The 16,216-nt window shown below is 43.1% G+C and overlaps 1 protein-coding gene across 10 annotated transcripts; it reads right to left on the bottom strand.

Moving 5' to 3' along the window:
- Window positions 1-355: 355 nt before the first annotated feature.
- Window positions 356-16,175, bottom strand: LOC115140134 (mitochondrial sodium/calcium exchanger protein). 10 transcript variants are annotated; one of them, XM_065026692.1, is made up of 16 exons: window positions 15,650-15,729; window positions 14,996-15,537; window positions 10,986-11,138; window positions 9,938-9,990; window positions 9,346-9,403; window positions 9,068-9,173; window positions 8,812-8,979; window positions 8,417-8,533; window positions 7,928-7,996; window positions 7,699-7,829; window positions 7,344-7,485; window positions 5,453-5,574; window positions 4,697-4,850; window positions 4,507-4,587; window positions 4,294-4,358; window positions 356-2,463 (listed from the first exon to the last, which is right to left on the bottom strand). In XM_065026692.1, the coding sequence occupies exons 3-16, from the start codon at window positions 11,124-11,126 to the stop codon at window positions 2,266-2,268; spliced, it is 1,605 nt and encodes a 534-aa protein (XP_064882764.1). In that variant the 5' UTR covers window positions 11,127-11,138; window positions 14,996-15,537; window positions 15,650-15,729; the 3' UTR covers window positions 356-2,265. The 10 variants fall into 10 exon arrangements, with proteins under 10 accessions (XP_064882764.1, XP_029534122.1, XP_064882765.1 ...); XM_065026689.1 differs by lacking the exon at window positions 14,996-15,537 and adding an exon at window positions 3,023-3,135 and having other exon boundaries at window positions 2,375-2,463; window positions 15,650-16,175; XM_065026691.1 differs by lacking the exons at window positions 356-2,463; window positions 14,996-15,537 and adding exons at window positions 3,055-3,135; window positions 3,899-3,979 and having other exon boundaries at window positions 15,650-16,175.
- Between the last annotated feature and the right edge of the window lie 41 nt (window positions 16,176-16,216).

The raw sequence follows: 16,216 nt of genomic DNA, 5'->3' as shown, positions 1-16,216 counted from the left end.
CATTTGCATAGCTACCTTAACTGACTTGCCTAGTTAAATAAAAAATAATAAGCCAAGAACAAATTCTTATTTACAATGATGGCCTACCCCGGACGATACTGGGCAAATTGTGCGTCGTCCTGAGACTCCCAATCACGGCCGGTTGCGATACAGCCTGGATTTGAACCACGGTGTCTGTAGTGACGCCTCAAGCACTTAGATGCAGTGTCTTAGACCGCTGCACCACTTGGGAGACTTCGGGCTCAGACTAGCCCTGAGATATGGCTATAGACAACACCTGGTTGTTACATGAAGGATGTTTTTATTTAGATCTTTAACAGAGACCATACACAATCAACATCTCAGAACCTACACATGAGTCATAAGAACCTTTATTGAACCAGGAAAAGCCCATTGAGACCCAGAGTCTCTTTTTCAAGGGAGACTTGGACAAGAAGGCAGCTACAAACAATCAATATATTAGAATTAAAACATGCATCAATTCAACATGAAAAAAAAGCATCTACACTCCTGTAACAGTCTTCCTGATTTATTAAGTCAGTGGCCCTAACATATCTAGATGAAGCATTGGTTGTAGACTATTCCATGCCCCTGTAAGTAGCAATCACCTAGCAGGCCCGGTAACTGCTGGCGGTGAAGGAGACCAGACTAGAGTTAATGCTTTGTAGATGAACACATACAAATGTAGCTTTCTGCGCATATTAAGTGAGGTCCAACCCGCAATGGTGGGTGAGTGACTTGGCATTTGTAATAAAGAGTAAGGATGCATGACAGAGGAGGCTGCATGCATATACAACAAGTCACCATAATCAATTACAGAGAGAAAAGTGGCCTGATCAATCTGCTTTCTGGCCATAAGCAGGAAGCAAGCCTTATTACAAAAATAAAACCCCAATTTCAATTTAAGCTTCCTCACAAGATTATCCAAATGAACTTTATATGGTTGGATGACAAGTCCTTTATCTAGGTATTTGTAGGATGACACTTCAATGGATAAGCTCCTAGATGTGACAATGCTAACCTTCTCTGGCTGAGTGCTAACTCTGTTAAAGGTCATGAATTTAGTTGTTTGTACATTCAATACCAGTTTGAGACCACAAAAGTGACTGAAAAGCAGTCTGGAGCTCTTCAACAGCCTGAACCAGAGAAGGTGCACATGAATATGACTATCATCTGCATATAGATGCAGCTTTACTGGTTGCATCCCATTTCCCAAATCATTAATACACATTGAGAACAACACAGGAGCTAAAATGGAACCCTGGGGTACACCTCTATTAATCTAGACTTGTGATTGTCAGCATGTACATATTGGTTTAGGAACTGTTTACCGCCCCGTTACCGAGTCTAGCTAGCAACAATTCATGGTCAACTGAATCAAATGCCTTTGATAAATCAATGATAAAAAGCAACATTGTGCTGCAGTTGTGGTGCTAAAACCAGACTGAACCCCGCTCAGTATGTTCTCTTCAGTTAAGCTGTTAAACGGAGTTCACTAGGGACTTGTGATCTACCTGGAGCTCAGTTCCTTTAACACATATACACACAGTCCAGACAAAGTTCTAACAGCATCCTTTACCAAAGGTGCAAATATCTATCAGGGGCAGTAATGTATTACCTATATATCTATCATACATCTGTCATGGTAAAGAACTATTTCTTAATGAAACATTTTTTAAACAATGTTTGAAGCTACTACGTAAAGTAGCTTGTTTTTAGGGCCATCTTCAAATCATTTTAACAGCTGCGCCCTACTGTTTCATGTTTCAGAAGTTGGAAGGTATTTCTATGCCATAAAACGCATAGAGCACATTTGACAGTTTACTCACAACCATTACATAGAGCAGTGTGTCTCACTAAGATAGGAGACACTGCATTCACATTGATTTAAAGGAGATAATTCCCTAGTGCTACTGCAGCTTTTTAATGTATTTCTTCTCCTTGTTGGTATATGGGTTACTTTTAACAGTGTTGCTTTCACATAAGATTCACGGGATGTTGCCTGTAAGAACAATTGTCCCTACAGTCATTTCTGTATAATTGTTTTGTGTGGACCCCAGGAAGAGAAGCTGTTCTCAAGTAACAGCTAATAGCAATCTCAATATAAAAATACAGTCAGTGCAAACAGACTAAAGTAAAGCCACAGGGTGATTTGCTCCAATTCAATTAAGGCCCAGTGTTATTGGCTTTAAGTCACTCAGGTCTCCGACAGTCTTGTCAGTACTCACAGGCAGCTCCACCAGACTGGTCCATCCCTTACATCCCTTACTGGCTTCCGGTGTGGATAAAGCCAAACTCAGTGAGCAGCGCAACCAGGAGGAAGACCGCGTAAAAGAGCAGGAGGAAGATTCCATAGGACCGGCCCATGTGGAAACAGTGCAGAGGAACTAGGATGAAGGAGAGGACCAGAGAGAGACCCAGAGAACCTGCTAGAACCCAGGTCAACAAACCTGCAGGTTCAAACTAGGGGGATTAGAGAGGGGGGAAATAGGTTAATACCAGTCCAATCATGTGGAAACTGAAAAAAGGTGTTGCACAGAGTTCAATATCGGGACGGCTGCTATTCTCTCTCATTGATAAACATTTTAATTTATTTCCTGATAAAACTCTCCTATCCTACACACTTCAGACAAAGACATTTCTCTGGTCACTACCTCTCTACAAATGTTTATGACACCCAATTACAAACTCAGCTCATATATATACATACAGTTTACATACACTTAGGTTGGTGTCATTAACACTCGTTTTTTAACTACTCCACAAATTTCTTGTTAACAAACTATAGTTTTGGCAAGTCGGTTAGGACATCTACTTTGTACATGACAAGTAAGTTTTCCAACGATTATTTCACATATAATTCACTGTATCACAATTCCAGTGACTCAGAAGTTTATATACACCAAGTTGACTGTGCCTAAATTCCAGAAAATGATGTCATGGCTTTAGAAGCTTCTGATAGGCTAATTGACATCATTTGAGTCAATTGGAGGTGTATCTGTGGATGTATTTCAAGGTCTACCTTTAAACTCAGTGCCTCTTTGTTTGACATCATGGGGAAATCCACCAAGACTTCCGGAAAAACATTGTAGACCTCCACAAGTCTGGTCCAACGCCTGAAGGTACCATGTTCATCTGTACAAAGTATAAACACCATGGGACCACGCAGCCGTTATACCGCTCAGGAAGGAGACACGTTCTGTCTCCTAGAGATGAACGTACTTTGGTGCGAAAAGTGAAAATCAATCCCAGAACAGCAGCAAAGGACCTTGTGAAGATGCTGGAGGAAAAATGTACTAAAGTATCTATATCCACAGTAAAACAAGTCCTATATAGAAATAACCTGAAAGGCCACTCAGCAAGGAAGAGGTCACTGCTCCAAAACCGCCATAAACAAGCCAGACTACGGTTTGCAACTGCACATGGGGACAAAGAACGTACTTTTTGGAGAAATGTCCTCTGGTCTGATGTAACAAATATAGACCTGTTAAGCCATAATCACCATCGTTATGTTTGGAGGAAAAAGGGTAAGGCTTGCAAGCCAAAGAACACCATCCAAACCGTGAAGCACGGGGGTGGCAGCATCATATTCTGGGGGTGCCTTGCTGCCGGGGGGACTGGTGCACTTCACAAAATAGATGGCGTTATGAGGAAGGGAAATGATGTGGATATATTGAAGCAACATCACAAGACATCAGTCAGGAAGTTAAAGCTTGGTCACAAATGGGTCTTCCAAATGGACAATGACCCCAAGCATACTTCCAAAGTTGTGGCAAAATGGCTTAAGGACAACAAAGTCAAGATATTGGAGTGGCCATCACAAAGCCTTGACCTCAATCCTATAGAAAATATGTGGGCAGAACTGAAAAAGCGTGTGCGAGCAAGGAGGCCTACAAACCTGACTCAGTTACACCAGTTCTGTCAGGAGGAATGGGCCAACATTCACCCAACTTATTGTGGGAAGCTTGTGGAAGACTACCTGAAATGTTTGACCCAAGTTAAACAATTTAAAGGCAATGTTACCAAATATTAATTTAGTGTATGTAAACTTCTGACCCACTGAGACTGATGAAAGAAATAAAAGCTGAAATAAATCACTCTACTATTATTTTGACATTTCAAATTCTTAAAATAAAGTGGTGATCCTAACTGACCTAAGACAGGGAATTTTACTATAATTAAATGTCAGGAATGTATAAATGTATTTGGCTAATGTTTATGTAAACTTCTGACTTCAACTGTGTGTGTGTGTATATGTATATGACAGGGTACTGAAGCTAAGAGCAGACGTACCGTCACCACTGGCTCGTTGTTAAACATCTGAATCAGACAGCCAAGGCCCACTCCAATCAGCATGTCTGAGAGGAACACGGTCAAGGCAGAAACATGATGCACACACACATAGCAGAGGTACACACACACTCGCATTATGCTTTTCACAGTCAAACACACACACACTCCCATTATGCCTGTACAAACATATCCAGAAGACACACAAATGGATACTAAAGATGATTCCCCCAAAGCAGGCTGATATTGCCATCTGAGGGTATCCCTGGCGAGCGATGGTGACGTCAGAAAAACTATCTGGAAATAAACAGATTCAACACTACAGCAAGCAAGCAGTCAGTCTGTCTTCTGTTGAATGATTAGTAGGGGAGTGCAGATAACCTCAGTTTGTGTGTATGTGTCTCACCCCCTATGCTGTTTCCCCAGGCCAGCAGTGTGAGACCCAGTAAATTGTTGGACAGACTGAAGACCACACCGAGCATGTGCAGGATACTGACCACCTCCAAAGCCGCAGCACTGATCCATATCGCACTCACCACAAAGCCCAGCAGAGAGAACAGCTATGGACAAAACCCACACACATCATACACACTCACCACAAAGCCCAGCAGAGAGAACAGCTATGGAGAAAACCCACACACATCATACACACTCACCACAAAGCCCAGCAGAGAGAACAGCTATGGACAAAACCCACACACATCATACACACTCACCACAAAGCCCAGCAGAGAGAACAGCTATGGAGAAAAGCCACACACATCATACACACTCACCACAAAGCCCAGCAGAGAGAACAGCTATGGAGAAAACCCACACACATCATACACACTCACCACAAAGCCCAGCAGAGAGAACAGCTATGGAGAAAACCCACACACTCACCACAAAGCCCAGCAGAGAGAACAGCTATGGAGAAAAGCCACACACATCATACACACTCACCACAAAGCCCAGCAGAGAGAACAGCTATGGAGAAAACCCACACACATCATACACACTCACCACAAAGCCCAGCAGAGAGAACAGCTATGGACAAACCCCACACACATCATACACACTCACCACAAACCCCACACACATCATACACACTCACCACAACACCTAACGGAGACAACAACAGTTATGGAAAGAAGGAATGTGTCTGTGTATGTGTTCTTACTGAGTGGTATGGCGGGGGGTGGTTGTTGGTGGTGGTGAGAAAGACTATGGCGGAGAGGAAGAGGCCAAAGAGCAACGTCAACACCCAGACAGGAAACTGATCCTCGATCTGATACATCCCGTCTAGAGAGAGAAAGTGACACGAGTCCAGTGGGTTAGCCCACTTCTTCTGGAGAGGATGTCACATTTTACAGAATAGAGATTGAGGTTCTTTGACCACACACCCATACACAGTAGTGGTGCGCAGATCAGCTGTTTGTTCACCTGCCCCTGCCTGCAATTGCTAACAACGCATCCGCAACCACCAGACTATATGTGATAAAGTGAAAATATGAAGACCGCACCCAACCCTAACCCTCTAATATAGAAAATGCGCTGTAGGCTACAGGCAGAGATGGCGGAACAATTTGTTGGCAGGGGCCCGATGCCCGATGTAGATACATTTCTGCTTATTTCTGACATTTTGGTAGGCTGTGTGTTAGTCAACTTGTCTATAATTATATACATGCAGCTTCTCTTCTGTCATTATATGTTGCCCCAGAAGACTAAATAAACTCTTGCTCGCCAGAATATGTTTCAATCTACTTAACATTGGTAACGTTCTCGGTCATCTCTGATTCTTTCGTGGAGCAGTTTAGGGACCGGGGAGAAAATAAATTAACTAAAAAAAAATGAAAGATTTTCTCTGCAAAATTTCCAAATGACATCAGTTTGACCAGTTGTAAGGAAATAGAAAGCTATGAAAATGACCCAACAGGTTCCTGATAAGATTTCAATTTCGGCTTGGATGCACATTTTATGTGGTTTAAATACTAGCTTTTATGATACTGATCAAGATATCACCTCTACAGCAGTGGAATGGCATCAAACAACTGGAAACCATGTGTTTGATGTATTTATACCATTCCACTCCAGCCTATACCACGAGCCCGTCCTCCCCAATTAAGGTGCCACCAACCTCCTGTGCTCTACAGACTGTATCGAACTGCACTTTCACATTCTCTCAAGATGCTGAAAGAAATAAATCATATTTTCCACTCCTGTTCCCATATCCACATTTTTCCTACATTTGGTGTATAATTTTACTGCAAGATAGCCTTAATATTAAAATAATTAAGCATATGTGAGAGGTTATAGCTCTACAGTCAGTGTCCAGATTTCAGTTTCCATTTAACCCATCTGAACAGTAGGCAGTCCAGTTCCCTTGGCCATAGGCCCATTTGAAGTCCCTGTCTTGTGACTGTCAAATTTGTATAGGGCCTCACAATCATCACACAGCTGGCAATGCTGTCATCCTCTTAACACACAAATCTGTCACAAACATGACTTTTCTGGCCCTCCTTTCCCTTTATTTTCAACTCTCCATTTCACAGTTTCTCTCTTAATTAAAAACTCTGCCTCAGTGGATTGACATTAACTTTCTCTGCCTGTTCGCAAAAGCTATTTGGTGTAACGCCTCGATCACACCGACAGCGTCACTGAGCAAAATGTTACACATCATCATCTGGCTCTGTGTGCAACAACATTTCAACATTCACCTTCTGCTACCATTTCTGTCAAGCCGTCTACACATACAGTTTGAAGCATACGTTCAACGTAAGCACCACACAACGCACTGCAACTGCCTCTGCAACGTAATGCTGCAAGGCAAATGCAGTGTCCATTGGAAATGAATGTACTTCTGGTGTACCAGAATGCAATGATGCTGTCGGTGTGATCGAGGTGTAAAGCTTACACTTATGCACTAATACCAGATAGGTTTTTCTTTCAGTATTCTAGGCTAAATGTGACCTATAGATATAAAGAGCACAAGAATTATACATTTGTGGATTTTTTAAGGAATGACACCCAGGTGGGCAGCGCTTCACTAATACACAGGCATGTAGACTTACACTCTCCAGAACGGAAGGTGAGCACACACACCAGTGGTGCGGTGATCAGGTGGAGGCAGTTTAATGGTCTTCTCCAGTTCCTGTCTTCTTTATCAGGATCCACCACGGGAACAGTCAGCAGCAGCAGCACCTCCAGTGGCATCTGGTGGACAGGGGAGAAACTGCAGCTCAGTAACCACACATTCAAGCACACAATGATGCTCCTCCTGTCCAAATAAAAACATATGGTCTGGCTCTGTTCACAACCCCTGTCATAACACTGACTCCTAATTATTACAGTTCTGCCAATAGAAAAGTGCAAAGACAACTTCAGATCTGCAAATAGAAAAACACACATACAGTCATGCATGCACACCTTTACTATTTTGATGGCCCTCCAGCGCCAGGACTTCCTCCTCCAGATCCTGCTGTCCACCGGGTTGAGAGAACTCAACAGGATGGAACTGGTTGATTCACAGTAGGGCAGCAGGGGACAGTACTCACTGTCTATACACGCAAAAACACAAACACTTGACTGGATTGATTCTCGTAGCACACCCCAGCAGAATAACTTAGTAGAATGTACACATGATTGTGGTTGTTACCGTAGTCCTCCTGGATGCTGCTATTAGATATAAGAATTGCCTCATCATCTGACTCAGACGACTGGAACTCTGCAGACAGATATGACTGTCAGATACACAATCTTGTACAGCTAACCTTGTGGGGACACACAATTCAGTCCCATTCAAAAGCCTATTTTTCCCTATCCCGTACTCTTACCCTAACTCTAGCTCCTAACCTTTAATGTAATTCCAACCCTAATACTAATTCTAACCTTAACCCTAAACCCCCTAGAAATAGCATTTGACCTCATGGGGACTAACAAAATGTCCCCAATTACTATTCTTGTTTAGACCAGAATAGTTAAACACGTCCACCAGGTGACACTCACTGTGTGTGTTTGTGTGTCAAATTAAAACCAATTTTATTTGTCACATTTTAGTTATTTCACAGTTAGTGTAGACTAACCGTGAAATGCTTACTTACGGGCCGTTCCCAACAATGCAGAGTTTGTTGTGTGGGTGTGTTACCTGGTACATGTGTTGAGCTCTGGATGGAACTTCTGGTTGCTGAGTGTTTCTGATGACTGTAGATGTAGGCACTGGCGATGACTGTTACCACATACACCACATATAGCCCCAGGTACCCTACAGAGAGAAACAAACACCTCATTCTTATTTCACCCCATTCACCCCAGTGTAAACAGTCCTAACTTCTGAAGTGCACTGAATACTGTGTCTAGGTCTGTAATATTTTGACTGGGTTCAAGCTTGAGGGACACAGAGGCATGACTGATAGATGAACCTGAAATAGAGAGAGGTTTGGTGTTGTGTAGCTCCCAGGGTAATGTTGACTACTACAACCATGACACAACTCTTATTCAACTCTAACGCAAGAAGTCTAACCCAACTGTGTGTGTGTTTACCCAGTGTCTCTCCCAGTGATATAGTTCCTCTGTAGAGGATGACGACGGTCCAGAAGACAGCAGCCATGTAGAAGATGACATCACGCAGGAAGGGGCGGGACGCCACAGTGAAGGGTTTGACCAATGACACAGCCCCGGCAACCACAGTGGTTACGAAGATACCCGCTCCTATGGACGGAGGGAAAGAGGGATTAAAGGAGCAGGTCTACTCTGACTGAACAGTGCTTCTATAGCAAGGCGTTGTATGTGTACGTACCAAACAGTGCACCTATCGCCAGGCCAGCAGTGTGTGGACGGGAGAAGGCCACTGTGGCACTGAAGACATCTGGGGCTCCGTTACCTAGCGCCAGGAACGTAACACCCTGACACACACTGTTAGGGAAAACACTTCTGGTGCTAGAGTAGAGTTTGTTTGCGAGTGTATTTGTGTGTGTGTGTCTGACGAGATGATAATTTAAGCAGATTTAAAGAAATATTCATGAAAATATGTTGAATGCGATACAGTGTGTGTGTGTGTGTGCTGTAGAGGGATACAGCCACGTTGTGTGTGAGTCGAAGGAAGGAGGAGATGGCTGAGAGGTTGGGACAGAAGCTGAAGATAGAAAAAACATAGATGCGCCTTAAGTCAATCAATAGTTAACCTAGAACCCCCCCAGCCTCAAACACACACAGTATGTAACAACAGTCTGGTGGACATTTGCTTTCTCTGTGATACATGTGATCAGTCACATGACCAAATCACAAGCATTAAAGTTAGTCTCATCTCCCTGAGAGGAAACCTTAACCATGACACACTCATCTCAGGTGGTCAAGTGACTAGGTCCATCCCACTGAGCACAGACGTCAATTCAACGTAATTTCATTGAAATGACATGGAAACAACATTGATTCAACCAGTGTGTGCCCAGTGGGATGTGACCATATCAACTTGAACTGCTGAGGAGAACGCTGTTGTAACCCTGCAGTCAACGAAACACAACCACAAACACCACTCTCTTTACAGCCAGCGTACAGCGAGAGACAGAGACTGTTACGAAACTCATGTTTCTCAGTCTTATAGAGAGTGTGTAAACTTAACTTACAGGCTGTAAAGACATTATAAACAGAGCGTGTAAGTGACACTTACAACTTTGATGCAGTCAGTCCCAGAACTATGAACAAGAACAACAACCAAATCATCTGTAGAGAGAGTAGAGGGATAGAGATGAAAGATTAGTTCTGACATGGCCAAAACGTCAATGTTTAAAATATTAAATGACTTTTATATCAAATGGGCAGGTGTCGCATCTCTTCTTCCCCACAAATAACTAGTGTAGCCTCTACTACTAGGCCTACAGCCTGGGCCTCTGGGGTAACCCAGACTGGGTGGACACCCTGAGGACAAATCCTCAGTTAAACACTTGTCGTGGAAATGTTTAACCAAGTGAGAGAGACTTTGTCATTTCTTCAAACAATCATCTTTATTGAATAAGAATTGCAATAATGAAGCTGGTCAACCATACACTCTGAAGTGGAAGGCTGAGAGCTCAACCATACAAAAAATACAGAGGTCTTACAGCAGACCTAATATAGCAGACCTAAAAATGCTTAGTCATGGCTGGTTCCACCCCTGCCCGGCAGATCGGGGCATCACAAGCTACCTTGTGTTCATCTTGTCGTTATGTGTACCAGGTGATGTTCACCCCCCCTCCATTTGGCTTAGTTTGTCAGAAGCAAAGTTGATTAGAAACAATAGCAAGTTTGTTCTGTTCCTCAGGCTCTCTATCTTGAGTTGCGCCATGTCCTTGACCATACACTCAGAGGGTCTTCGGGGAGCTAGAGGGGAACCATCCTTTTGCAGAAGCACAGCATTGGTAGTTATGAAAATCTCTTAGCAATCTCTTACTATTGCCAAGCTCATAGTTGTTAACTATCAATATTCATACAGATATAATCAACAAAGCAGGTAAATATGTAATTTTTCCCTCACTGCCTGATGTCATGACTCTGTGTTTTTACTGCATGGCTCAGTTAAAGCTGATGTAAATCCAGCTTTATTAGAGGAAGTTCTACTCAGAACAGAGGGAAGTATCCATTACTAGCTTCTATTGAGGTTGCTTCAGCTTCCTTATTTCAATTTAAGTCATTCTGGGTAGTAAGAGCACCTGCTATTGACAAGACACACACACACTTACACAGAGTGTGATGGTGAGGGGTGTGAGGTCGGGTGGTAGTAGACAGAAGGTCATCTTGAGGTAGTTGATGAAGCTGTCTTCCATACTGCAGTCTGGGGTGGTCTTCACAAACGCACAGCGATCAACAGCACTCAGGTTCATCACTATGGCACACTGAAAGACAAATGCATGCCCACACACACACACACACACACACACTTCATCAATACATCACACTGGAGAGGGGATAAGCTTAGAAATAAATAATGGTTAAATCTGGATACTGGCAACCATCATCTCTCACACTGAGCTCAACACAGACAGGTTAGCTTAGAACCTAATGAAAACAAAGCAGCGCTTTAAGGGAACAGAAGGCCTAGTGTTGTTGTGATTCTGGATGGCCAGATAGAGTAGCTTGCAACAATGACAAACATTCACTAGCTAGCTAACGAACAACTGTAATGATGTATTTGAGAGACAAGTGCTCATTGTGCAACTTTATGTTTTCAATAAACATTGGAGATGTTTCATGTTGTCAACAATCTAAGCCAACCCTGTCTGTTTTACCCCTAGTTGCGCACATGTCGTTTTGTTGCTAAACAACCAACCCCTCTATACAGCCTGACATTGAAGGTGTCATAATACCCATAAAACCATTTTTCCTATAGGGAAGTTTAGAAACACTTCCCTAATTTTAAGTGTTTCTAAAATCCCCTATAGGACAAATGAATGATGGAAATAACGATTGGAACCATTTAATTCTTCTTCGATGAGGTTTAATGCCGGTTGGCATCCAATATGTTGCATTACCGCCACCAACTAGACTTGAATACAACTTCTTTATACTTTGCTTGAACAAAATAAATAAACAAACAAATAGCCTAAAATCTAACACTATACTCAAAAAAACAAAAAAAAACACCACCCTACTCCACTATTTAAATATATGAAGTCCTACCTCAGGCCAACAACCTGAAAGGGTGGGACATCAGCACTTAACACATTTATAGCAATGGTTATCAACTGTACTGCAGGAAACCATGGAACTCTTCTGATGTCAAGTCTCACACACCCAAATGCCTCTCTGCAGCTGCCACCACAACCACAATTTTCTGCGACTTTATGTTCCATCCCTTCAGTACAGTTGATAACCATTGCTATAAAAGGCTAAAAATCCAATCTTACTGAAACATATTTCACTTGTTGGTTCATCCCTCTGTACTGGTACAGATCTACTACTCACACCACTCCTCTCAGGATCCCTCCCTCTGTACTGGTACAGATCTACTACTCACACCACTCCTCTCAGGATCCCTCCCTCTGTACTGGTACAGATCTACTACTCACACCACTCCTCTCAGGATCCCTCCCTCTGTACTGGTACAGATCTACTACTCACACCACTCCTCTCAGGATCCCTCCCTCTGTACTGGTACAGATCTACTACTCACACCACTCCTCTCAGGATCCCTCCCTCTGTACTGGTACAGATCTACTACTCACACCACTCCTCTCAGGATCCCTCCCTCTGTACTGGTACAGATCTACTACTCACACCACTCCTCTCAGGATCCCTCCCTCTGTACTGGTACAGATCTACTACTCACACCACTCCTCTCAGGATCCCTCCCTCTGTACTGGTACAGATCTACTACTCACACTCACCCTCCTCTGTACTGGTAGATCTACTACTCACACCACACCTCTCAGGATCCCTCCCTCTGTACTGGTACAGATCTACTACTCACACCACTCCTCTCAGGATCCCTCCCTCTGTACTGGTACAGATCTACTACTCACACCACTCCTCTCAGGATCCTCCCCTTTGACCCATCTTCCTCTACTTTCTTCACTGCCTCAGCAGTTGACAACTTCAGTTGACAACAACCCTGGAAACCTCAACCTGCCTCTCTCGATGGAACATTTCTGATCCCCAGCCACATGGGCACCCCTACAATTAACACATACCACTACTTTCCCCAATGCTACACATTCCTTTGTCTCATGTCCTTCTGCACACTTCTCACACCTAGGAACCTCTCTCCTACACACATGCCCATAAGCTTGACACCTGTAACAACGTAATGTATTCGGCACAAAAGCTCGTACAGAACAACTTATATATCCTAACATCACTTTGTCGGGCAAAGGCTCAACATCAGAACTCAAAATAACAGACAATGACTCTTTTGTTCCAGCACTCTCATCACCCTGTCTGTGTCGCACCAAACGATGAGCATCACAAACACCGGGAATCTTCCCCATCAGTTGGTCAACTTTTACATTTACTGCTACCCCAGTAATCAATCCTTTCAATGGCACCCTTTTCTTGAGAGCAAAACAATTCACATTTCTTGCCCCCATTCGTTTAATGTAGAGCGCCTTTTCCCTCTGACCAGCAGAATCACAAACAATTATCACAAGACCACTTCTGGTTACCCTCGCCGATTCCACAGCACCCAACTCTGTTTTCACCCACCCTGAAACCACAAATGGATCAGCCAAAAGGCAAGGGTCCACTTTTTCCAAAAACTTCAATCCTACTGTCACAGACACATCCTTATCCTGACCCTTGGTGCAAGCCTCAGGCTCCGAGAACTTCCGAGAACTTCACCACACCTACCACCAATACTTCACCCTCATTCACTTCCATTTCTCCTCCTGTCTTCAGCTCACTCTGCTTACACTTTCTGCCACTCTTCTTTAACAAACCATCTCCCTTTTTCCTGCCATTTTTAACCGACAAGCTCACTGTCTTCCTCTCTCTCTCTCTCTTAGACCTCCTCTGCCTCTCTTTTTCCCTCCATTCCCCCTCCGTATTCCAAATATACATCTCCTTATGATAATACTGCACTTCTCCTGACATACATCTTGTTCTTGCTTTCTCAATGGACAACATTTAACCGCTGTCACAATCTCAATACAATCAGCACGAACCACTTGGGATGTCAGATCCATTTCCTTATTTGACTGCTAGGTTTTATGGGTATTATGAGTCATACTGTGGTACTCTATTGGGCAAGTGAAAACAATATAGGTGTATTTACTTTGTGCGGATAAAGGAAAGAGGAGAGCTATTCTAGATTATTGAGATGCAAAAAAAAATTCCTTTTTAAAAAGGAAGTTTTTTTTGCTCATATACACCAATCACGATCAAGTGAGATCTATTTTTTAAAAAGCGCATGTTCATGCCTTATACTAATTGGAAGAGTAGCTGAGTAAAGCTGAACTCAGTTTATCTTATATCAAGGCAGAATTTAGTATTGATAACTGTTTGCGAGATTAGCAACAACATTGAATCACCATCAGTCAATGATTCTGAAAACGCTTACCTGTACCAACGTTTGTCCAGTAGAACTGCGGAAATTCATACTTTTAATAAAAACTTGTATCGACTACAACCACAATTTTTCTTCTTTCGTTGCTCAACCCAAATGAGCTGGTGCCAATTTATTATCCGTTTACGTAGTATAGCAAGGCCGCTGTGTCAAGTTGAGCAACACAAACAAGGAAAACGTCGGTGGTTGTATTCGATACGTTTTTATTAAAAGTATGAGTTTCAGCACCCCTCGGAAGGACCGCAGGTGTACAGGACAAACATAGGTACAGGTAAGCGTTTTCAGAATTGACATTTTTACAAGTATCGATTGCTGATGATTCATTGTTGTTGCTAGCAAATCGCGCGACCAGTTATCAATACTCAACTCTGCCTGTATATAAGATAATGGAGTTTTCCGCTCTACTTGAAGAGTTGCACAGTTAACCGCACATCACCAAATATAATCAAATCAACATGATTTTGTCAGAAGTAGAGACACATTTCAAGGGGCTCTTGTCGGGGAAAATTGTGTTAAAAGTCAGACTAATGATTGAAATCTAATTAGATAAACTATATATACAAAAGTATGTGGACACTCATACAATTAGTAGATTCCGCTATTTCAACCACACCCGTTGCTGACAGGTGTATAAAATTGAGCACACAGCCATGCAATCTCCATAGACAAATATTGGCTGTAGAATGGCCTTACCGAAGAGCTCAGTGACTTTCAATGTGGTACCTGCCCCTGGAAGCAACGTCAGCACAAGAACTGTTTGTCTGGATCTTCGTGAAATGGGTTTCCATGGCCAAGCAGCCGACACAAACCTAAGATCACCATGCGCAATGCCAAACGTAAGCTGGAGTGGTGTAAAGCTTGCTGCCATCACTCTGCAGCAGTGGAAATGCGTTCTCTGGAGTAATGAAACACGCTCCACCATCTGGCAGTCCAACAGACAAATCTGGGTTTGGCGGATGCCGGGAGAACGCTACCTGCCCCAATGCATAGTGCCAACTGTAAAGTTTGGTGGAGGAAGAATAATGATCTGGGGTTGTTTTTCATGGTTTGGGCTAGGCCCCTTAGTTCCAGTGAAGGGAAATCTTAATGCTACAGCATACAATGACATTCCAGACAATTGTGCTTCCAACTTTGTGGCCATTTCCTGTTTCAGTTTGCTCTTGTGGTTGAATGGAAGCAAGTCCCCGCAGCAATGTTCCAACATCTAGTGAAAAGCCCTCCCAGAAAAGTGGAGGCTGTTATAGCAGCAAAGGGGGGAGAAACTCCATGTTAATGCTGATGATTTTGAAATTATATTTGACGAGCCGGTGTCCACATACATTTGGTCATGTAGTGTATCTCACTAACCTTGTCTGTGTTTCCCTGATGAAACATCGCGAAATGCGTGCCCATCATAGTACCCACGGACGAGCGCAGGTCAGCACCGTCAGGGTATCGGTCTGGAGACGGAACTACCCCGGTACCAGACTCTCCGGAGCCCAAGCCATAAATATATTGAAAACACAACAGCAAGGAGATAAAAACAACCCGAGATTTCATAATTTATTCCGTTCAAGAATTGCGTCCATTCCCTAGACTGCGTGGGTTCGGTTCAGATCAAACCTAAGAATAGAATACTGGGGACGAAATGAAAGTGTCACTAATTGTTGCAATGAAAAATTGAAAGCTGCCTGATCAGCAAGAATTAACAGATTGACCAAACCTTTGTTACAGCTACCTCTGTTATGTAGTCGTTACAAATATACGCGCAAAGCTCTTCTTCTTGTAGTTGTTGACACCATTTATGTTTGAGTGTTCGCAAAGTCCGTGAACATTATGTACAAAATCATCTGACTCGCGGACTCTCCAAGCCTGCGTCATCAGTGTTACTTCCTTAAAATACGTGACGTCCACACTTAAACCCATCCGACAATT

This window comes from Oncorhynchus nerka, linkage group LG13 (assembly GCF_034236695.1).
Source record: "Oncorhynchus nerka isolate Pitt River linkage group LG13, Oner_Uvic_2.0, whole genome shotgun sequence".
NCBI classification, from domain to species: Eukaryota; Metazoa; Chordata; class Actinopteri; order Salmoniformes; family Salmonidae; genus Oncorhynchus; species Oncorhynchus nerka.
This window is presented reverse-complemented; position numbering and strand designations above follow the sequence as displayed.